The sequence below is a fragment of the Pseudonaja textilis genome, chromosome 1, assembly GCF_049901715.1.
Source record: "Pseudonaja textilis isolate UNSWEBS1 chromosome 1, rPseTex1.2, whole genome shotgun sequence".
Lineage (NCBI taxonomy): Eukaryota > Metazoa > Chordata > Lepidosauria > Squamata > Elapidae > Pseudonaja > Pseudonaja textilis.
The window spans coordinates 320,109,144-320,133,585 of NC_141990.1; the positions used below are offsets into that span (position 1 = coordinate 320,109,144).

At 43.6% G+C, this 24,442-nt stretch overlaps 1 protein-coding gene and 1 long non-coding RNA gene across 5 annotated transcripts in view; one reads left to right on the forward strand and one right to left on the reverse strand.

Annotated features, from left to right (window-relative positions):
* Positions 1 to 14,870, reverse strand: part of FSD1 (fibronectin type III and SPRY domain containing 1) — a 27,978-nt gene extending 13,108 nt beyond the window's left edge. The window contains exons 1-6 of one of the 4 annotated variants that reach the window (XM_087922635.1): positions 14,677 to 14,870; positions 9,880 to 9,975; positions 6,444 to 6,575; positions 5,632 to 5,733; positions 3,594 to 3,616; positions 2,829 to 2,950 (exon numbers count right to left, since the gene is read on the reverse strand). In XM_087922635.1, coding sequence (XP_087778761.1) covers positions 2,829 to 2,950; positions 3,594 to 3,616; positions 5,632 to 5,733; positions 6,444 to 6,575; positions 9,880 to 9,975; positions 14,677 to 14,691 — 490 coding nt within the window. In that variant the 5' untranslated portion in view covers positions 14,692 to 14,870. Of the gene's footprint in view, positions 1 to 2,828; positions 2,951 to 3,593; positions 3,617 to 5,631; positions 5,734 to 6,443; positions 6,576 to 9,879; positions 9,976 to 14,676 lie in introns of those variants that run through there. The other 3 variants (XM_026720354.2, XM_087922637.1, XM_087922636.1) reach the window with 3 other exon arrangements.
* The window catches only part of LOC148128374 (uncharacterized), a 452,998-nt gene that overhangs the window by 68,152 nt on the left and 360,404 nt on the right, over positions 1 to 24,442 (forward strand). The gene's annotated exons all lie outside the window — the stretch shown is intronic.

Here is a 24,442-nt window from a genome sequence, read left to right on the forward strand (position 1 = left end):
TGGCAAGAATATTTGCTGTGTCTGTCAGTGTAGTGTCCAGAGCATGGAGGCGCTACCAGGAGATAAGCCAGTACATCAGGAGACATGGAGGAGGCCGTACGAGGGCAACAACCCAGCATCAGGATCGCTACCTCCGCCTTTGTGCAAGGAGGGACAGGAGGAGCACTGCCAGAGCCCTGCAAAATGACCTCCAGAGGGCCACAAATGTGCATGTGGCTGCTCAAACGGTCAGAAACAGACTCCAGGAGGGTGGTATGTGGGCCTGACGTCCACAGGTGGGGGTTGTGTTTACAGCCCGACACCGTGCAGGACATTTTGCATTTGCCAGAGAACACCAAGATTGGCAAATTCACCACAGGGGCCCTGTGCTCTTCACAGATGAAAGCAGGTTCACACTGAGCACATGTGACGAATGTGACAGGGTCTGGAGACGCTGTGGAGAATGTTCTGCTGCCTGCAACATCCTCCAGCGTGACCGTTTTGGCAGTGGATCAGTAATGGTGTGGGGTGGCATTTCTTTAGGGGGCCGCACAGCCCTCCATGTGCTCGCCAGAGGTAGCCTGACTGCCATTAGGTACCGAGATAAGATCCTCAGACCCCTTGTGAGACCATATGCTGGTGCGGTTGGCCCTGGGTTCTTCCTAATGCAAGACAATGCTAGACCTCATGTGGCTGGAGTGTGTCAGCAGTTCCTGCAAGACGAAGGCATTGATGCTATGGACTGGCCCGCCCGTTTCCCAGACCTGAATCCAATTGAGCACATCTGGGACATCATGTCTCGCTCCATCCACCAACGCCACATTGCACCACAGACTGTCCAGGAGTTGGGGGATGCTTTAATCCAGGTGTGGGAGGAGATCCCTCAGGAGACCATCCGCCACCTCATCAGGAGCATGCCCAGGCATTGTAGGGAGGTCATACAGGCACGTGGAGGCAACACACACTACTGAGCCTCATTTTGACTTGTTTTAAGGACATTACATCAAAGTTGGATCAGCCTGTAGTGTTTTTTATCACTTTAATTTTGAGTGTAACTCCAAATCCAGACCTCCATGGGTTGCTAAATTTGATTTCCATTGATAATTTTTGTGTGATTTTGTTGCCAGCACATTCAACTATGTAATGAACGAAGTATTTAAGAAGAATATTTCATTCATTCAGATCTAGGATATCTTATTTTTGTGTTCCCTTTATTTTTTTGAGCAGTGTATTATAACTGATTATTTTTTAATAAGTTTCAGCATGAATATAATTCAGTAAAAGTTGGGATTTGCCTTTAAGAATAGTTTGAAACTGAAATAAAAAATCAAAGGATAATATGATATATAATGTTGACTAGAATACAATATGATTGTAAACTCAATGAGAAATGTATACAAATATTATTCTGTACACAATCTATATATATCCCAGATGACAGACTGTATAACTAAAATATGTTTTTTATTTGTTGTTTTTGTTGTAAAAATAAAATTAAAAACATAAACATGTGCTAATTTACAGATAGTAGTAAAAAATTAGTTTAAAAATTATTAAAGACCATAATGGGAAAATTGCATTTCAAGTTTTTGGGGACTTCAATTCAATTTTAATTAATTCCATTTTAATTTCTGCCAGTTTTTGAAGAAGTTGATTAAGATCTTTAAAGCAATTTTTTCAAATTCGGCTACTTCAAGATGTGTGGACTTCAACTCCCAGAATTCCCAGGCTGGCCAGCATGCTGGCTGGGGAATTATGGGATTGAAGTCCACAAATACTGGTTAAGGGATTTTGGGGATTGAAGTTTAACCACTTTAAAGTTGCCATGTTTAAAAAAACATTGCTTTAAACCTGATACCACAACTAACTTTAAGTATATATTACGGAGCAAATGAGTTGTCTGTTTTCTAATAAATGACTACTTTAATAACTGAGTTTTAGCTTTTTACCTCAGCTAATGTTTTTACTTTCCTGGGTAAGAAAATACGATTCCTGCACATCAACTATGGTCTGCTTTGTCTTCTAATGACAGCTCCAAGATCATTGCCAATCAGATGCAGTTACATAATGCTTCACTTAATGACCGTACTGCTTAAGAACAAAAATTTTGGTTCCAATACTGGTTCTATGTTGAGGACTAGCTGCAAACTAGTTTGGTAGTAACCAGGAGCCGGTGAGTTGTAAACCCGCCTTAGGCCTGAAAACTGGCTGGGTGTCTTTGGACCAATAACCAGGGGACTATGAGTTCTAGTCCCAACTTAAGACATGAAAGCCAACTAGGTGACTTAGAGTCAATCACCAGGAGATAGTGAGTCTTTAGGTCAATTACCAGGAGACAGTGAGTTCTAGTCCCACCTTAGGCACGAAAGTTGGCTAGTAACTTTGGGTCAACTACCAGGAGACAGTGAGTTCTAGTCCCACTTTAGGCATGAAAGCCGACTGGGTGACTTTGGCCCAATCACCAGGAAACGGGGAGTTCTAGTCCCATTTTGGGCATGAAAGTTGGCTGGTAACTTTGAGCCAATCACTAGGAGACGGCGAGTTCTAGTCCTGCCTTAGGCAGGAAAGCCAGCTGGGTCATTGGGCCAGTCCTTTCTCTCTCAGCTCAATCCATCTCACGGGATTGTCATTAGGGGAAAACAGGAGCAGGAAGGAATATTATATACTGTATATTAACTGCTGTGAGTTACCAATAAAGTAGTAAAGGCAGGATTTTTTTTAAAAAAAAAATCTAATAAAAATAAGCTTGGAGAACGCACCTTGGCTGTGAAGCATGGACTTGGTAGTCTTCGGCTGAAAACAAAATCTACCCTACCCTGTAAAAAAAAAAGCACATTTTTTCTAGTTACCTGGCAGGAATTTGAGAGTCTGTAGCATTTGGCGTTCCTGGGCAAAATCCACCATTAAATGGCTCATGTTGTCGGTTACTTTGGCCTTGAGAGAGAGGCGGAAGGCCGGAGCCATCGTCACACTATGGAGGGGAAGGAGAGGCGAGTTAGAAAGGCGCGCCATCAAACACTTCCACCCCCCGCAAACACGTCTTTCACAGCCTAGAGAGAGAGGGATCGGAGAAGGCAACATGCAAAGAACCCCCCCAGCGTCCAGATGCAGCCTTGCAAAACCTGTCGCCAAAACCTGTCCCCAAAGCATGTGCAGAGTTCCGAGGGCCTGCCTGCTTCCGGTGGCAAAAGCCAAGGACTTCTGAGCATGTGAAGAGTGACTTGCTCTACCCAGCAACCGCCCCACCCCACTCAAAGGACATGTAGGAAGATGGGCTGGCCGGCCGGCTGAGACGATGGGAAGTCAAGGGGGCGTTGGGGCATGGGCAGAGTGCACCTCCCCTTGCTTACAAGGAGGTGGGCCAAGGAATCTCTCGAAGGGCCAGCTTCCATTTGGAGTGGAAATCGCCGTTTCTCAACTTTAGCGATTCTTTAAGATGTCCGGACTTCAACTCCCAGAAATCCCCCTGTTGGCTGGGGAATTCTGGGAATTGGAGTCCAGACATTTTTACAGCCATTTTAAAGATATCCTGTATGCCTCCCCCCGTTTTTCCCCACCTCGGAGAAAATAACAAGGCCAAAACCTGGCCAGGTGTGTTCCAAGGGATGGCCTACCTGTCTTTGATCTGTTTAGCAGCCTTCGAAGCAGCGCAAGGAAGATGGAGAAAGAAGGGAGAGAGAAAAGGAAGAAGAAGAAGAAGAAAAGCAAGGAAGATGTCACCAAGACGAATTAAATAAGCATCGCTTATATTTCATCTCAAGAGCATTCTAGACAGGAAGCGTGCTAAGCTGCCATCCATCGCATGCATACAGAAAACCCTTCTCACCACCTTTTGGCTTCCCCTAGCCTTTTTATCCCTCCCCAGAACCCTGCGAGGTAGGCCAACAGTGAACTAAAAATATAATAAACCACCATTATCCAATAATGTGATAGGCTGCGATCCATCCGAATCTGGGCCTTTTATCCCCCCCAAAAAACTCTGTAAGGCAAGCGAGGGCAAATTAAAAATATAATAAAGCACCCCAATATTGTCCAATTAATGTGGATCTCCTGCTTGGGCAGGGGGTTGGACTAGATGACCTACAAGGTCCCTTCCAACTCTGATGATCTGTTAGAGAATCTGTTAGCGATAGGCTGCAATCCATCCAAATCTGGGCCTTGTTATTCCCCCCCACCAAAAAAAACCTCTGTGAGGCAGGCGAGGGCGAATTAAAAATATAATGCAGGTAGTCCTCGATTTGCAAACAGTTCATTTAGTGACCGTCTGAAGTTACGACGACACCCCAAAAAAGTGACTTACGACCGTTTTCCACATTTGCAACTGTTGCAGCATCCTCATCTGATCCAAATTTCGGACGCTTGGCAACCAACTCATATTTATGATGGTCGCAGTGTCCCGGGGAATTCCCTTTTGGGAATTTAACAACGGTGGCGAGAAAGGTCATAAAATGGGGCAAAACTCACTTAACGATGGTCTCCCTTAGCGACAGAAATTTTGGGCTCAAGGGTGGTCATATGTCCAGGACTACTTGCCAACCCCCCGCCCCCCCCAAATATCAGCCCATGGACATGATAGGCTGGGATCCAACCAAATCTGCCCCCCCTTTTAAAAAAAACCCTCCCAAGAACCCTGCGGGATAGACGAGGGCCGATTAAAATAAATAAATAAATGAGCGCCCCGTCCAAACGTCATCTAATCCACTTGATAGGCTGGGATCCAAATCATTTTGAGTCAATGTGGGGTTGGAGAGCAGCATGGGTGAGATTCAAATTTTTTAATGATCGGTTCTGTGGGCGTGGCTAGGTGGGTGTGGCCAGGTGGGCATGGCCAGGTGACTGGGTGGGCGTGGCTGCTGCTGCTTCTTCTTCTTCTTCTTCTTCTTCTTCTTCTTCTTCTTCTTCTTCTTCTTCTTCTTCTTCTTCTTCTTCTTCTTCTGCCTCCTGGGCCTCAGGGAAGCCGCCTGGGCGAAGCAGTAAGACAGCGAGGGGGATCCCGGAACAGCTGATCATCGGAACAGCCGATCATCGGAACAGCCGATCGTCGGCAGAGGAAAAGTAAAAGAAATACCTGAATACCTGACTGGGCAGGGGAGAACACAGTCAGCGAGGTTGGGCCTGCGCATTAAGGACTGACTGGGTGGAGAGGGGAGGGGTGGGGTGGGCGGAGAGGGGCAGGGCCCGCCAGGGACACGATTTGCCACTTCTCCAAACTGCGCAGAATCATAACAACCGGTTCTATAGAACCGGTCTGAACCAGTAGAATCCAATCCCCTGGAGATCACCCAGCATCCACAGCCTCCGACTTGTGGGGCATCGAGGGAGTTGTAGCTAACTGCGCAGAATCATAACAACCGGTTCTATAGAACTGGTCTGAACTGGTAGAATCCAATCCCCTGGAGATCACCCAGCATCCACAGCCTCCGACTTGTGGGGGATCGAGGGAGTTGTAGCTTGTCCACCAGCACGGCAGTTAAAAAGGATGCACGATTATGAAGGCATCGTGGAATCTCTTAGCGCGGATTTAACCAATGGCTTGGCATCCTTGGCAAAAATTTGTTCTGTAATTAAATGTACACACTCACATACGTGTGCACAAACACGCACACACACACACATGACAGACAGACAGACAGAACTAGGAATTATTTTTACCTGGTAGAAATCATGATTCTCGGCCCCTTGGAGGGTCTGGTTGGCAGTTTCTAAAAGTTCCTCTGAGCTTTCCAAGGCTTTTGTGCATGCCGCCAGCTGGTTCTGGGTGCGAAAGACGAACAGAAAAGAGGATATTAATAAAAAAAAAAATTTGAAAGAGTGAGTGAAGAGAAGTTTGGCTTGCCCCTTTTTTCAATTTTTTGCTCTGAATTCCCATTCATGTTATTTTTTAAAAATAATAATAATCTTGATTTTGATTCAGGGACCAGGTCCAAAGGCGGCGGGTGGTGGTGGTGGGGTAATTGGCTGAGAGACCTGGGTTCAAGTCAACAATCTGGTGTGCCTGCATTTTTGTCTTGAGGAACTCACTGGTGCAAGATAGAGAGGCCTGCCAAACTCAGGTCGGTTTTGAAAGGGAAACAGATGACCAATTAAAATAATTTACGAATAACGAAGAAGGCCTCGCGTCGCAATTAACGCTAGGGCTGCCTCTCGGTTGCAAACAGACAAGTGACCCCTAGGGGAGAACAACACGAAAGAGTCTAGATTAGAATGCTCAAACTTTTTTTGGGGGGGGGGGAAAGCTCTAAGTTGAGCCTCCATGTTCCAGCGCAGTCTACCTTAAGTAGCTCTCCTTGGAGGCCCGACTCACCCTTTCGGACGCCGTTTTTTTTGTTTGTAACCTTTAAGAAAAGTAGACTTCAACTCCCAGAATTCCCCCCTCCCCCTCTGGTCAATATGGATCGACGGATCATCTTCTCGGCTACAGATCCTGAAATCCATACTGCACGGCCTCTCTTTTGCAGCCTCACCTGCAGCTCGTAAGTGCGGCTGGCTCGATCTTGCTTGATCTTCATCAACATGCCTTCCTTGAGCTCATCCAGCAGGAGGTACAGAGATTGGAACTCGGCTTCCAAGTCCTCTTGAACCCGATTCGAATTACTCTGGTGGGAGGAAAAAAAACAAAAACAGAAGATGGAAATATTTGCGCCCTGCTGGGGTTGGAGAGCGGTAGGCTCCCTCCGTTGTGATTTGGGGTGTAAAAGAGTGTGTGTTTGTGGGGGCTTGGGAGAAATTGTTGAGGTGTAAGATTGAATAGCTACCGGCTGCGGTAAGTCTAGTGCAATATAGGCTGATGCAATAAGAATGAATCAGCCTAGCATGGGTGTTTCCCTTTAAGACTGGGGGTGGTTCTATCCCTTTAAGGAGTGTTATATAGAAAGGCAGCCATTACAGGGTGTGTTCTCTCTCCTCGTGTCTGGTATTCGTTGCAGAAGTTCTCTGTGTAGAGTTAAGACGACGAAATATTATTTGCCTACCACGTATATGTCTGTATGTAACTGGTGTAGATAAACCACTGTTCGATGTTTAAGTCTCTGTGTGCCGTGTTTTCCTCCTGGCTCGTCCCATAATGGTGGTCACGCTACAAACGCTCTCAACTTGATGCCCTCCAAATACCCAAATCACGTCACCGCTTTGCTAAATTTCCAAGTGGAATAATTCCCCGAATCTGGAGAACTCAAAATTGACCCTCAAAAAAAAAAAGATTAACAGATAACAGATCATCAGAGTTGGAAGGGACCTTGTAGGTCATCTAGTCCAACCCCAACCCCCTTGCCCAAGCGGGAGACCCTACACCATTTCTGACAAATGGGAGTCCAATCTCTTCTTTCACAGAGATAAATTTTTATGGACTATTTTCCATCAACAAAAATAAAAAAATAACTAGGAGGCAGTGAGTCTTAGGTAGGAAATCTGGTTGGATGACTTTAAGCCAATCTTCAGAAGAGGTTTAGTTCCACCTCAGGGATGAAAGCTTGCTGGATGGGCCAAACACCAAGAGATGGGGAATTATAGTCCTGCTTTAGGCATAAAAAAAGCTGGCTGGATGAATTTAGGCCAAGCACCAGGAGATGGGAAATTCTAGTACTGCCTAAGGCATGAAAGCTGGTTAGGTGACTCTGGGCCAATCACCAGAAGACTGTGACTTCTAATCCTGCTTTAGGGATGAAATCCAGCTTGGTGACTTTGAACCGATCACCAGGAGACGGTGAGTTCTAGTCCCACCTTAGGAATGAAAGCTGACTAGATGAGTTCAGGCCATTCACCCAGGAGATGGGGAGTTATAGTTTCTCCTTAGGTGTGAAAGCTGGCTGGGTGACTTTGGTCCAATCAACAGGAGACAGAGAGTTCTAGCCCCGCTTTAGGGACGAAAGCTTGCTGGGTAGGCCATTCACCAGGAGATGGGGAGTTATAGTCTCTCCTTAGGTGTGAAAGCTAGCTGGGTGACTTTGGTCCAATCACCAGGAGACTGTGAATTCTAGTTCCATTTTAGGCATGCAAGATTGCTGCGTGACTTTGGGCCAATCACTAGGAGACTGTGAGTTCTAGTCCTTCCTTAGGCATGAAAGCCAGCTGGGTGACTTTGGGCCAATCACTAGGAGACTGTGAGTTCTAGTCCTTCCTTAGGCATGAAAGCCAGCTGGGTGACTTTGGGCCAATCACCAGGAGACTATGAATTCTAGTTCCATTTTAGGCATGCAAGATTGCTGGGTGACTTTGGGCCAATCACTAGGAGACTGTGAGTTCTAGTCCTTCCTTAGGCATGAAAACTGTCTGAGTGACTTTGGGCCAATCACCAGGAGATGGTGAGTTCTAGTCCTTCCTTAGGCATGAAAGCCAGCTGGGTGACTTTGGGCCAATCACCAGGAGCCTGTGAGTTCTAGTTCTGCCTTAGGCATGAAAGCTGTCCAAGTGACTTTGGGCCAATCACCAGGAGATGGTGAGTTCTAGTCCCACCTTAGGCATGAAAGCCAGTTGGGTGACTTTGGTCCAATCACCAAGAGACAAGAGAGTTCTAGCCCCGCCTTAGGGATGAAAGCTGGCTGTGTAGGCCATTCACCAGGAGATGGGGAGTTCTAGTATCACCATAGGCATAAAAAGCTGGCGGGATGAATTTAGGCCAATCACCAAGAGACCAGTGGTGGTATTCTACTGGATTGGCCTAGTTTGGGCGAACCAGTAGTAAAAAAAAAAGAGATATCGTTCGGCCGAACCAGTAGTTAAAAAAACAGCTACCGGTCTGGTATTTCTTTCTTTCTTTTCCTCCCGACGATCGGCTGTTCCAATGATCAGCTGTGCCGAGATCCCCTCGCTGTCTTACGGCTTCGCCCAAGAGGTTTCCCTAAGGCCCAGGAAGCCAAAAGACAGAGCATGGGGGGTGGGTTTCCTGCAAAAAGGTGGAGGAGAAGGAGAAGCAACAGCCATGCCCACCTAGTCACATGACCACACCCACCTAGCCACGGCCACCGAACCGGTAGTAAAAATATTTGCATCCCACCCCTGGAGGAGACAGTGAGTTCTACTCTTGCCTTAAGTGTGAAAGCTGACTGGATGACTTTGGGCCAATCACTGTTGTAAGTCGAGGCCCACCTGTATTATATATGTCCGCCACCTTAAGTTACTTATCAAGTAATACCGGCTTGATTTAAAAAAAAGGAATCAATAGATAACTAAATCAGGAACAATTGATTTTGCCAGCGGTGGTGGTGCGTTCAGGTATGCTCCTCCTCCTCCTCCTCCTCCTCATCTTCTTCAGTGGTGAGATTCAAACGTTTTTGCTACCGGTTCTGTGGGCGTGGCTTGGTGGGCGTGGCAGGGGAAGGATATACTGCAAAATCTCCATTCCCTATCCCCACCCCACTAACCTGCTTTCCAGCTCCGTTCTCCTGTGCAGGGCAGCCAAAGGAGACCCAGCCAATCAGCTGGGACTTGGGAGACAGAGAATAGATGGGGGCGGGGCCAATCAGAAGTGGTATTTGCCGGTTCTCTGAACTACTCAAAATTTCCGCTACTGGTTCTCCAGAACTGGTCAGAACCTGCTGAATAACCACCTCTGATCTTCTTCTTCTTTTAATGACCTCATAATCCCTTTCAGGGTGAAGTCTGAGCAACTGAATGGAACTGAGTATTTACTGGCCGGATGTCCTTCCTGTCACCAGTGCGGAGTTTTGTTCAGCAGATATATTCTCATCGTGCCTCGAGAGAAATATCTGCCTCTGTCTAGGATCGAACTCACAGCCTCCTGATTATGAGGTGAGAGTCCATCTCTAGGCCACCGCACCACTCGCTATCATGTATGCTCATGTCCCAATAAAACTCCAGGTGAGCCCTGTTGCATCGAGAACACCTGGATAAACCATTTTAAGGTTAAACCCCCATTTCCCCCATAGCTCCAACCCCAATTACCTCCACATTTTGAAGCATCTGCTTGAGCAAATAGATGAAATTTTGGATCTCTTCGTTCTTTACCGCAAGGGTTGTGACGATCTTCCTCAGGTCATCCTGTCCCCACCCAAAAAGGAGGAAAAAATCGATATATAGATAAAAGCAAAATACCCCCCTCATGCATCGTCACAAAATCTCCAGAACTGTAAAGTCTACAAACTTAAAATTCAGCCCATATGTTCCTCTTGGCTTCTAGGTGCTCACTAAGAAAGGATTTTTCAAAATGACCACTAGAGCATTAGTATTTCCTATATTATTATTATTATTATTATTATTATTATTATTATTATTATTATTATTATTATTATTATTATTATTAAGCTCTGATGCTAAGGAGTTCTACTCCCCGTCCCCACCTGAAAAGAAATCTCTTCCAAAGGCAAAACACAAGCAGAGGAGAGGAGTTTCAGTTTTAGTTTCACAACCCCAAGCAGCTTTAGTACAGAACAGTTGAGCTAAGCCACGTCCAGGCTCCTTGCTGTCTCCTTCTCGTTCGCACAGCAAATACTCTTTCCCTTTCCAAACAGCCCTCAACTCTCTCACACACTGACAGGACACTAGCCAGATGAATACCGATGGAAGCTGGTAGGCAGAGGCAGAATTTTCTTTTCCTTCTTTTCCTCCTCAAAAACTAAGCCCTTCCTAGACTCAAACAGGTCAGCTTATGGCTTAAATTAGATTTTAAGCTTCTCAATTCTTCAGCGTTTCTCAGCCTTGGCTGAGTTGAAGATAGGCGGACTTCAACTCCCAGAATTTCCCTATGTTACAATGACCGGGGAATTCTGGGAGTTGTAGTCCACCTATCTTCAACTTGCCAAGGTTGAGAATCACTGAGTTAAACCATTCACCTACAATAAATAGACTAAACCTGCCTTTTTCACTGCAGAGGCCTTTCTCTATTATTTCTATTTATCAGATTCGATGACGCTGTTATCCATTCGGTTGTGTCTTAACTCTTGGCGATTCTATGAGCCTGGTCTCTCTATCTCTCTACGTTCTTCCCATCTTGCGTTACTTTGTTGAGTTGTCAAACTATTTTCAGACTATGTTAAAGAAGAGCCGTGGAGCTATTTTTCAGGACAAGAAACAATGGATAGAAACTAACCAGAGAGAAGCAACCTAGGACTAAGGAGAAAATTCCTACAATTAACCAGTGGAACAACTTGTCTCCAGAAGTTGTGAATGACTGGACAATCATTTATTTTGAATGCAATAGAGTTTCCTGCCTGATAAGAGAGCTGGACTAGATGACTTCTGAGGTCCCTTCCGACTCTTTTATTCTATGATCCATGTTCTGGCTGGGGTCAGCTTTGATGGTGTCCAACGAATGTGTTCTTTGATGGCCTGGTTTCCTTTGGCCACTAACTCTTCCCGACAGAATTGCTTTCTCTGGTGAATTTTCCTACGTGACATGTCCAAAATAACGGAGGTGCGGATTTTGCTCTCCAGTGACATGTCTGGGGTTATGCGCTCCAATTTTGCTGTCCAAGGAATATGCAGGAACCTTCTCTGGCACCAGAGCTCAAACGGGTCTAATTTCTTCCTGTCTTACTTTGTTTTTGTTTTTTAAAGGTCCAACTTTCACAACCAGAGGTAGCTACGGGGAACATGACAAGAGCTGACTAACCTACATTTGATGGCCGGGTGGATGTCCTCGTTTTCCCATATTCAGTTCATGTTCAGCGTTGGCGGGGGCGACCCAGGGCATTTCTATGTTTTATTACATTTACGTTATGCTTTAAAGGGGCTGCATTTACTGCTTTGAATGATCTAATTCAGAGTAGAATAGAATAGAATAGAATAGAATAGAATAGAATAGAATAGAATAGAATAGAATAGAATGGAATGGAATGGAATGGAATGGAATGGAATGGAATGGAATGGAATGGAATGGAATGGAATGGAATGGAATAGAACAAAATAGAATTACAGAATAGAAAAGAATGGAATGGAATGGAACAAAATAGAATTACAGAATAGAATAGAGAATTACGGAATAGAATAGAATAGAATAGAATAGAATAGAATAGAATAGAATAGAATAGAATAGAATAGAATTACAGAATAGAATAGAACAGAATTACAGAATAGAATAGAATCACAGGATAGAATAGAATAGAATAGAATAGAATAGAATGGAATGGAATGGAATGGAATGGAATGGAATAGAATAGAACAAAATAGAATTACAGAATAGAAAAGAATGGAATGGAATGGAACAAAATAGAATTACAGAATAGAATAGAATTATAAAATAGAATAGAATAGAACAGAATTACAGAATAGAATAGAATCACAGAATAGAATAGAATAGAATAGAATAGAATAGAATAGAATAGAATAGAATAGAATAGAATGGAATGGAATGGAATGGAATGGAATGGAATGGAATGGAACAAAATAGAATCACAGAATAGAATAGAATAGAATAGAATAGAATAGAATAGAATAGAATGGAATGGAATGGAATGGAATGGAATGGAATGGAATGGAATGGAATGGAATGGGATGGGATAGAACAAAATAGAATAGAATTATAGAATAGAATAGAATTACAGAATAGAATAGAATAGAATTACAGAAGAGAAGAAAGAAAGGAAAGGAAGAATGGAGGGATGAAAGGAAAAGGGTGTAGGGGAAGGAAGGGGAGGGAAGAAAAGGGAAAAGAGGAAGGAAAGAGGGAAGAGAAGGAAAGGAAAAAGGGAAGGTGGAAGAGGGAAGTGAAAGGGAAGGGAAGAGGGAAAGGGAAGAAAGGAAGGGATGAAAGGAAAGGATAGGAAATTTTTTTTTTCTCATGTTCACGTAATGTTTTCCCCCGTGAAAACACCTTGGAAGAAAAGAATTGGTACCCCCCAGCTCCAAAGGACTACAATTCCCATCACTCCCAGAGAGTGGCAGCGATGGGCATCATCAGCTGACTTGACAGAAAGCTACCCATGCCAACCAACTGCGCAGAATTTGAGAAAGGAATCTTCCTATACTGAGTTCAAACCTTTTGCATCCTCCCCCCGCTCACAAAAAATAACATTAAGATTCTAGTCCTCATGGTTTGGATCAGAGGCGGGGCTAGCCAAAGCTTTTTCCAGGGTTTCGAGCAAAGGCTGAAAAAAATGGGAATAAAAACCGGGTATTGTCACTAAAGAGTTTGTCTTTTCTGAATCTTTGCAGACCGGCTTGGTTCTTAACTCTGGCCTATTTTTGGACTCCTGGATGAGGTTTAAGAACGGAAGCCCTGCAAGACTTTTTTTTTAAAAAAATCATCCCAAAGTCATCACTAAAGATTTTCAACAAGAGATTGAACTGCCAATTGTCAGAAATGGTGTAGGATCTCCTGCTTGGGCGGCGGGGGGGGTTGGACTAGATGACCTACAAGGTCCCTCCCAACTCTGTTTATCTGTTATCTGTTAAATCCATGCTTGCATTTAGAAACGTAGCAGCTCAAGGATCAACAACAGGATTTCTACATGAAAGGAGTTTTCCTTTTTCTTTTAAACTAGCTTGATACCCGTGCTTCGCTATGAAACTCTGTGGTCGGGCTTAGTTTTGGGGGAGGAAAATAAGGTTAAAAAAAAATTCTGCCTGTGCCTAACCAGCATCCATCGATATTCATCCGGCTAGCGTCCTGTCGGCGTGTGAGAGAATTGAGGGCTGTTTGGAAACTGAAACAGTATTTGCTGTGCGAGCAAGAAGGAGACAGCAAGGAGCCTGGGCGTGGCTTAGCTCAACTGTTCTGTACTAAAGCTGTGAAACTAAAACTAAAACTGAAACTCCTCTCCTCTGCTTGTGTTTTGCATTTGGAAGAGATTTCTTTTCAGGTGGGGAGGGGAAGTAGAACTCCTTAGCATCAGAGCGTGTTAATAATAATAATAATAATAATAATAATAATAATAATAATAATAATAATAATAATATAGGAAATATTCATGCTCTAATGGTCATTTTGAAAAATCCTTTCTTAGTGCGCACCTAGAAGCCAAGAGGAACATATGGGCTGAATTTTAAGTTTGTAAGCTTTACAGTTCTGGAGATTTTGTGATGATGCATGAGTGGTATTTCACATATATATATAAAATAGAAGATAGATTTGTCGGGAGAGGTCATCACCGCCGTAAACTGATCGAACAGCTAGGTTAACCTTGCAAGGTGTGGTTGTGTCAGTGGGGACTTAAGATCCAATACCTCACCTTGCCTTCCAGAATCTCAACATCCATCCACCCAAGGAAAAAAAAAAATGCAACCCCCCCCCCCCCCCATGTCTGGCTTATTTGCCTTTCAACCGAAGCCTTCTGCAAAAGGACTGGAATTGTAATTTTTTTTTGGGGGGGGGGGGGAGGATACAGAAGGGGTCCCATAGCCTAACCCTAACCCTCCCTCCCCAATGCACCCCTCCTTCCCTCCCCAAAATAGACCTCCTTTCGAACCACCCTTTGCAAAAGAGAGCAGGGGAGAGAGTGAGCCCCATGCTCCTCGGCCTTTCTCCTCCCCTCCCTTGCCGGGGAGGGGGAGGGCGGTTGCAAAAACACAGGTCCAGCAATGACAAAGCAGAGATGGAGAATGGGTGGAGAACCAGCTGCAGGGTCCCGTCCCCCCCGGCTGCAGAAAGCTCAGGGATGGGCCCAGACAGACAGGCAGACAAGTCCAAACAGACACCTCCCTCTTCCTTCCTTTGGGGACAGCTTGGATCCATTATCCCTGCCATCCGATACCCTTCTGGTCCAGCCACTGCTGCATCCTTGCCTTAAAAGCATCCTTCCTTACCTTCTGGTCTTCCATCTCCTGGGCTGGCCTGGAAAGCGACTGAGCTTCCGGGTGGGGTGTGTTTGTGGGGAGGAGTCCCAAAAGCTTCTCTGGCCCCCTCCAGCAGCTCCTGGGTGGGCCTTTGGGGAGGAAGGAAGAAAGGGGCCCTAATTCCTCTCTTTCCCCCACCCCCCCACTCCTCACTCTCTCCCTCCCTTCCCTGGAATTAACAAAGCTGTTGGGAGCTGTTGAACTCCACAAGCTCTCTGGTCTGCGCAGCTGCAGAGGAATGCTGGGTAATGTAGTCCAGCAGAGAGTGGTGGGGGGGGGGAGGGAGAGAAGGGGAGTGGGGAAACCCTACAAGAGCAAACAAAGGATTTGGCATGTTGAGCCCAAAAAAAATCAAAGCTTTAACAATATATATCTGGGTTTCTCTCTTGTCTGGCTAACACCCCCCCACCCCTCCCCCAATGTCAGGATTCCAAACTTGGTTTGAATCAGAATTAGAATAGAGCTGGAAGGGACCTTCAAGGTCTTCTAGTCGAGCCCCCTGTTCAAACAGGATATCCTATAGTATACAGTTTCAAACAAGTGACTGTCCAGTCTCTTCTTAAAACACTACTAACTAGTTTATTACACTACTAACTAGAGCATACATTTGCCAGACCAATACTTGAATACAGCTCATCAGTCTGCAACCCACATTACATATTTGATATTAGCACAGTTGAGAAAATCCAGAAATATTTCCACAAGAAGAGTTCTCCACTCCTCTACTCGTTGCAGAAGACCTTATGCCACCAGACTCGAAATTCTAGACCTAGAAAATCTAGAACTACGTCGCCTTCGGTCCGATCTAAGTATAGTATACAAAATCATACATTGCAACGTCCTACCTGTCAATGAATACTTCAGCTTCAACCATAACAACACAAGAGCAAACAATAGATACAAACTCAAGGTTAACCGCACCAAACTTGATTGCAGGAAATACGACTTCAGCAACAGAGCGGTCAATGTCTGGAATACTCTACTGACTCTGCGTTTTCTTCCCCAAACCCCAAAAACTTTAACCTTAGACTGTCTACTATTGACCTCACCCCTTTCCTAAGAGGTCTGTAGGGGGTCTGCATAAGCGCACCAACGTGCCTACCGTCCCTGTCCTATTGTTTCTTTTATATATTTTATATATCTTTTTATTTTTCTTATATATATCCATCACTATGTTTTACTTAGATCTATTATCTTGTAAGCAATTGACAAACCAAATAAATAGATTAAATAAATAAAAATCCTCCAGTGATACAGCACCCACGATTTCTGATGGCAAAACAAGCCATTAAGTAATTGTTCTCATTGTTTGGAAAATTCTCCTTAATTCCAGGTTGCTTTTCTCCTTGATTAGTTTCCATGCATTATTTCTTGCCTGCTGGTGCTTTGGAAAATAAATGGACCCCCCTCCTCAAGTACTGGAAGACTGCTAACATGCCACCCCCAGTCCTTCATTTCTCTAGACTTAGCCAAACCCAAATCCTGCAACCGTTCTTTGCATGTTTTAGCCTCCGGGCCTTTAATCATCTTAGTTGCTCTTCTCTGAACTTTTTTTTAAAAGATTTTTATTTTATTTTAACATAACATTTTAACATTTATTTTTTTTATTTAAACATAAACACAAACACAAAACATCCAATAGAACCATCTTTCCGTTCTACGGTGTGTCGGCTGGTACATATCTCTTGTGCACAATATTAACCGTCTTAAACTTAAATTAAAATTCATCTGATGTAAATCAGCTATCCATATCATATCATGTTGCTATCAAACCATTGTTAGACTTTGATTGTAGGTTCGTATCATCCTTTTCGAGCGAATCGCCACTTTTACAACATCTAGTTCATGATATCATTCATTTCACAATAATCAAATATAACATATCATTACAATGTATCATCATTACTATAATATTGTATCTATGCTATAGTATATTTTATTTCTCTTTTCTTATCTAGCCATTGATAAAATAAATCCCATATTTTATAATATTCTTTTTCTTCTTGCTCTCTAAATTGCCAATGTGAATCTGCACATTTCTGCACATTCCATTTTTTTAAAAAATCACCTCTTCTTCTATCAGTTTTTTTTTCACTTTTCCAATTTTGAGCAAACGTGCTCTGCACTTTTTGTTTGTTTAATCTGGGTTACTTTTTTCTCCTATTATGACTTTTGGTGTGGGAAAACCCAGGTCTTTTATTTAATGGAGGGTTCATAGAATCAGAGGACCATAGGGCTGCAAGGGACTTTGAAGGTCTTCTAGTCCAACCCCGCCCCCCTATTCAAAGCAGGAGCCCTTATACCACCCTGGATAAAATATTGTCCGATCTTTACTTGAAAAACTCCAGCCCTCAGTAATAACCCTCCACAATGAGTTGATTTTTTAACTTGGTTTGGCTGGTGCTGCGAACGGTTTGGCTCCATTTGCTAAACAGGGATGGGGAGTTTGCTGTGTGAACTCAGGTTAGTTTGTGATGTCTCAAATGACGTGGATTGTCTAAGGAGCGAGATTGAATTCATCCTGGCAACCTGCGGATAACAAAAAATTAAAATTAAAACATCTCTTTGCCTCTGGAATGAGGAGTTTCCTGTGCAGAAATTTCGGTATTCAGTCGTCCAGTATTTGAGGGGTTGCCCCAAAGAACAGGGGGTCAATTTATTTTCCAAAGCACCAGAAGGCAGGAGAAGAAGCAATGGGTGGCAACTAATCAAGGGGAGAGGAAGCAAACTGGAATTAAGGAGAAACTTTCTAACCGTGAGGATAATTTGCCTCCAGAAATTGTGGGTGCTGTTTCCTTCCTTCCTTCCTTCATTCTTTCCTTCCCTTTCCCTCCTTCCTTCCTCCTTCCTTCCTTCCTTCTTTTTCTTTCTTTCCTTCTCTTCTTCCCTTCCCTCCATCTTTCTTCCTTCTTTCTTTCTTTCCTTCTTTCCTTCCCTTCCCCTTCCTTCGTTCCTTCCTTCTTTTCTTCTCTTCTTCCCCTTCCTTCCTTCCTTCCTTCCTTCCTTCCTTCCTTCCTTCCTTCCTTCCTTCTTTCTTTCTTTCTTCCTTCCTTCCTTCCTTCCTTCCTTCCTTCCTTCCTTCCTTCCTTCCTTCTTTCTTTCTTTCTTTCCTTCTTTCCTTCCCTTCCCCTTCCTTCTTTCTTTCTTTCTTTCTTTCCTTCCTTCCTTCCTTCCTTCCTTCCTTCCTTCCTTCCTTCCTTCCTTCCTTCTTTCCTTCTTTCCTTCCTTTCTCTTCCCTTCTTCCCTTCCCTTCTCTTTCTTTCTTTCTTTCTTTCTTTCTTTCTTTCTTTCTTTCTTTCTTTCTTTCCTTCTTTCCTTCTTTCCTTCTTTCCTTCCTTCCCTTCCTTCCTTCCTTCTTTCTTTCTTTCTTTCTTTCTTTCTTTCTTTCTTTCTTTCTTTCTTTCTTTCTTTCTTTCTTTCTTTCTTTTGGGCCAATCCACTTCATGGCCACTAGGGGGCGCTTAAAGCTAACTAATTGAGAATTCATCCACAGAATTGCTGGCCTCTCCTGTTACTTCCCATATAAATAACTAACTCGATACAAAACTCTGTGGTCGGGCTTAGTTTTTGGGGAGGAAAATAAGGGGGAAAAATTTCTGCCTCTGCCTACCAGCATCCATCGGTGTTCATCTGGCTAGCGTCCTGTCAGTGTGTGAGAGAGTTGAGGGCTGTTTGGAAAGTGAAACAGTATTTGCTGTGCGAGCAAGGATGAGACAGCAAGGAGCCTGGGCGTGGCTTAGCTCAACTGTTCTGTACTAATGTTAGTTGCTGATGTGAAACTAAAACTGAAACTTCTCTCCTCTACTTGTGTTTTGCCTTTGGAAAAGATTTCTTTTCAGGTGAGGAGGGGGAGTAGAACTCCTTAGCATCAGAGCGTGTTAATAATAATAATAATATAGGAAATACTAAGGCTCTGATGGTCATTTTGACAAATCCTTTCTTAGCGAGCACCTAGAAGCTAAGAGGAACAAACGTGCCAAATTTCAAGTTTGTAGGCTTTACGGTTGTGGAGATTTTGTGATGATGCGTGAGTGCTTTTTTTTTTGCTTTTATATAGATAGAAGAAGCAGAAGATAATATACAATTATCCAATAAGATCTGATTCATCAGTTGTGGTCGTAAGTCAAGAGCTACCTGCAGTCCTCAATTTATACAACCTTAGCAACCCTGTTAAGTTAGGATGGATCTCCCAAAAGGTGGATATGATCCCGTTTAGAAATTAGACTCAGAATAACTTTATTGTCACAATTCCCACAACACTGTCCAACTCTGCATTACTGTTAGTATTAATCCTCCCATCCTTTCACTCATCTCTTCCCACTTATGACTGTATGACTGTAACTTTGTCGCTTGTATCCTAACAATTTTTATTGACTGTTTCCTAGTATGATTTGATTGCTTATTGTACCTTACGACTATTAAGTGTTGTGCTTTATGATTCTTGACTCTGGCGGATGTATCTTTTCTTTTATGTACACTTGAGAGCATTTGCAACGAAGACAAATTCCTCGTGTATCCAATCACACTTGGCCAATAAAGAATTCTCTTCTCTTCTCTTCTCTTCTCTTCTCTTCTCTTCTCTTCTCTTCTCTTCTCTTCTCTTCCCTTCCCTTCCCTTCCCTTCCCTTCCCTTCCCTTCTCTTCTCTTCTACTCTATTCTCTTTAAATGTATACTAATTGGCATACAGTAAAATGAAATTTCATTGCATGCAGCTCCATCTACACTACATAAACATGACAAATAAACATACATATAAATAAAAAAATTGCATATACCTACATACCCACGTATATTATTATATGACATAGAGAAACAACACAGTCTCGTTTGGATGTATATAAATGTAAATTCTTCTCCAGGTCTTGTAATCGTATTTCGGGGTTCTCTGCAAATCTTTTGCCATATTCCCCAGCCCCAATCACCACAATTTCCAAGACTTTTGTCAAAAGTGGTATTTGCTTACAGTTTTCTGCAAAAAATAATAATAATAATGCTCCATTGCAAACAAGAGATTCACTTAACAAAGTGAAGTCACAAAGAAAGGATGTAAAATCCTGCGATGTATAATCATGTTTTATGACTGTCACAACTTCCAACCTCTTTGGGAAGATTCCCTTACAATCATAAGTCAAGAACTACCTAGATAGGGTGGTTTTTAGGGGAATAAGAAAAAAATATATCCAGGTGAGCTTCCATCTTGACTTTTTTGACCTCCTTGGCAGACACCCTCACTTCTGATGAAGGACATTGTCCATAGTCATGGATTTTGGGAAATTAGTGAAAGGATGGATTCTCAAAAAGACTCTTTAAATTTTTTTTTTATTGAAAATAAACATTTAAAAAGTGTTGAACATGGTGGACTTTCTTTGACATACACATCAGTCTTTACATTTTATACTATTTTATACTGTAGATGTATACAAATGCTTATCTTAATTGCTTTTCAATTATATCTTAAATTCTAATTTATATTTGATAGACTTCCTTTCATATCCCTCCATACATAACATTTTCCCCATACTTTATAATATTCTGATATGTCTCGTTCCTTCAATTCCAATTTCAAACTATCTAGTTCAGCGCTGTTGGAATCTGATTCGGAGGGAGAGATGGAACAGCTGACAGGGAGTGGGAGTGTGGCTCTGGTGGCTGTGGAAGAAACTGGGGAAGGGCACAGGCCGGCTGGGCATTCAGAGGAAGACCCAGGCCCACCCCCTCTTCATCCTAGGGCATGCAGGGAAGAACAGAGAAGGGAGCAACATGGGTTACGGGGGAGAAAAAGGCCCTGATTCCCTTCATTATCTGCAGCTAAGAAAACAGGATAAAAAGGGTGTTTGTGCACAGCTCCTTGCTGGAAGCAAAGTGTGAATTATTTTGGCTTGTCAAGTCTTATCTGAGTTCTGATGTCTTTCCAGCTGGGTGTGTTTTGTTATCTTTTGAAGTCTTTGGGTTCAGACGGAATATCTTCCCTTTAAAACTGTTCTTGGGAGAGTTTTTTTTTCTCCAGTGGAAGATAACTGGACATTGGGGGGCCAAGTTGGAGGAATTAAAGGGACTTTACCTACTTTTGTGCCTTTGTTGCTTTTGTGCCACACCCCAGGTCATCACAAGCACATTGAAAAATCTTATCTATTATTGCATCGTCATTTGGGATTTCTTTTGACTTCCAAGTTTGGGCAAGCAATAGTGTCGCTGCTGTGATTACAAATATAATCAAGTAAATATCTGTTTTACTAAAAAATCTCTTTTGTTATTCCTAATAGGAACAGACTCTTGAGTGCAGGGGAACAGTTGTCTGTGTGTTTGAGCATGTTTGTCTGTGTTTATGTCAGCATAGAGATAGTCCCCAACTTACGACAACAATGGAGCCCAAAATTTCCATTACTAAGGAAGACAGTTGTTACTTCAATCTTGCTGACCTTTCTTGCCACAGTTGTACAGTGGATCACTGCCGTTGTTAAGCCAGTCACATGGCTGTTAAGTGAATCTGGCTTCCCCGTTGGCTTTGCTTGTCCGAAGGTCTCAAAAGGGGATCACTGCGACCGTCATAAATGTGAGACAGCTGCCAACAGTCTGAATTTTGATCACGTGACCCTGGGGATGCTGCAGGGGTCATAAGTGTGAAAAACGGCCCTGTCACTTTTTTTCAGTGCCGTTGTAAGTTCGAATGGTCGCTAAATGAATCATTTTACACCGAGGAGGATAAAGCTGTATTTTTTTTTTTCACTGTTTGGCTTGCAATATGTTTCTCTCTGTCTGTGTGCCTTTCCTATTCTTTTAATATCTGTAAATGACTCAGAGTCAGTGGGGACTGAGGTGGCGGTAAGAGGCACGGATAGAATAAAAATGAAAAACAACCCAGCAGGCAATTTTTTTAAAAAAACAACAACAACAACGGGGATTTATCTCGAAATAATAACTTGTGGCTGTTAGCAGGAGATTCTCAAAGGGGCACCTGACTCGTCTCTACAAATCTCCGCTCGGTCACAAGTTTGAGAACAAGTATGAATGTTTGAGAACAAGTATGAATGTGACATGCGTGTTCCTTTCAATTTTAGCATTTAGATGGCAGCGGAAACGGACAGTGGGGAAGAACGGGGACCAGTCTGGGGGAGGATTCGAACGAGGGTCCTGCGTCTGATGCAGAGATGGCGCCAGGACCATCTGGGAGTGGGCTGCTGACTTCGGAGCCTCCGGTGTCTGGCAGCAGCAAGGCAGAGGAACAAGGGGAGCCTGTTCCTAGTGTGCGTATGCACAGAGCTGCTAGAAGGTGAGAACAGCTGAGACAAAATGGTCGACTCGGGAGTAAGGCTGGGAGGTGATTGCCCCTCCCCTAAGGTATAAAGGACAGGCAAAGGTAGAGAAACTTTTGCAGGAAGCAACGTCATTCGTTCTGTTCAGATTAAACCTTGAAGCTCTGTGTGGACTTTGTACTTCGGTTGTTTTTTTTTAATAGTTACTTTGGGACTCTAGTTGTTGGCAGCCATTCAAAGGAGAGAAAGGTGGGTGCTTATCTCGAGGGACTGTTTGGGACTCATTACCGGCTGGGAATGCACATAATTCCCAGCGTTGAAATAAAAACAAGAGTTGTTTGGACGAAGCGTATGCTTAATTACGGTCTCAGGAAGCCTCGGTCAGAACAAATGCCTGATTATTTACACCAAACCTTTAACCCAGGGGTGGCCTTCCCAAAATTTAGCAACTGGTTCTCTGCCCGGTTGCTGGGTGGGCGTGGCTATGGTAAGTTCCTCCTGCACCATGTCTTCTCATTCTCCTCACCTTGGCCAGGTGTTTTCGCCCTCCCTGGGCTCCAGAGGCAAAAATCAGGACCAAGCCATTAAGACACAATAGAAATTGTCCAACACCCTTTCAGAACACAACCCTCTTCATTACATCGTCACCCTACAAGCTTCAGCCAAACCTGGGAGCTCAGACAACCTCAGCTATGACCTCTACATAGGCCCATGGGAGTCTGACAGCAACCAATAGAATACATGCTCTTGCCACAGGAACAGGAAGCTTAAGTTGAAAGCCCAGAGAGGGTACAAATAACCCTCACTCTCCACTCCGTGTGGTCAGCTGACCAAGACCTCAAACCCACATGGGTTCTACATTGTCATTAAACCATCTTTCCAATCAGCCTCCATGTTTCCAGTGTCTTTTCTCCCCACTTGAAACTGAACCAGATGCCTATTTCTTCCAACACACGGAAGTCTTCGATTACGGAGTTTCCAACATGTCTTCTGAATGCTAGCTGGCATTTATGGATGTGCTCTGTTAGTCTTCCGCCTATTTATCTTACATTTCTTAGATTCCTTGCCAGCTTTGCTGGAAATTTCTAGAAGGGCACCTAATCAATCCACCAGAGCCAAGTACTTAAGTTTAAAACATGGCATTTTAAAAGATATCTTGATGGTCATGTTTTTCTATTCCTCGATGCAGTTTTTCGTCTATTTTTTTTTTTCCAGGACGAACTTTACTTCTGTCGTCAACGCCTGCATTTTCAGTGGCCACCAAATCTTCTTCCTTGTTTTTTCTTTACTGTAACTACAAGTGAAGGTTCCATTTATCTTGATTAGCGAAGCGGTTAGGCCTAATTTTTCAAACGGCGCTAATCAATTAGAAACTGGTCAGAGTGAAGTGGGAGGGAAAGAAGAAGAAAATGGTGTATGTCTGAGCTGTGGAAAGGGTTGGCTGAGTTGTAGGTTGAGGAACACATCTGAAAAAGTCTAAAAGGGCCGTCGGTAGCAGAAAAAAGGAAGGTTGCACTTAATGGATGGGAGACCACAAGGAAATGCCATGGATGGAGGCTAGGCTAACTTTATGATACATGGGCTTCAGCTCCCAGAATTCCCCATGCTGGCTGGGGAATTCTGGGAGTTGAAGTCCTCCCATCTTAAAACATGCTAGCTAGGGAATTCTGGGAGTTGAAGTCCTCCCATTTTAAAATTATGCTGGCGGGGAATTCTGGGAGTTGAAGTCCTCCCATTTTAAAATTATGCTGGCTGGGGAATTCTGGGAGGTGAAGTCCTCCCATTTTAAAATTATGCTGGCTGGGGAATTCTGGGAGTTGAAGTCCTCCCATCTTAAACCATGTCAGCTGGGGAATTCTGGGAGTTGAAGTCCTCCCATTTTTAAATCATGCTGGCTGGGGAATTCTGGGAGTTGAAGTCCACCCATCTTAAAATATGCTGGATGGGGAATTCTGGGAGGTGAAGTCCTCCCATTTTTAAATCATGCTGGCTGGGGCATTGTGGGAGTTGAAGTCCACCCATCTTAAAGCCTGCTGGATGGGGAATTCTGGGAGGTGAAGTCCTCCCATTTTTAAATCATGCTGGCTGGGGAATTCTGGGAGTTGAAGTCCACCCATCTTAAAACATGCTAGCTAGGGAATTCTGGGAGGTGAAGTCCTCCCATTTTTAAATCATGCTGGCTGGGGCATTGTGGGAGTTGAAGTCCTTCCATCCTAAAGCATGTCAGCTGGGGAATTCTGGGAGTTGAAGTCCACCCGTCTTCCAAGTAGCCCAGTTTGAAAAACAGTGATTTGCAACATTTGGTGAATTTCACCCTGATCTTGGTTTTTGAAATGAATTTCCAACTCAGTTTCGTTTCAGTTGCTGCTTGCAAAGCAATTCTTTGGATAATGTTTTTTTTTTCCAGCACAACAACATCTGTCTAATGCCTTTTGAAGCAGGGTGGAAAAATGAATATTTTTTGGATCCGGTTCTCTCATCA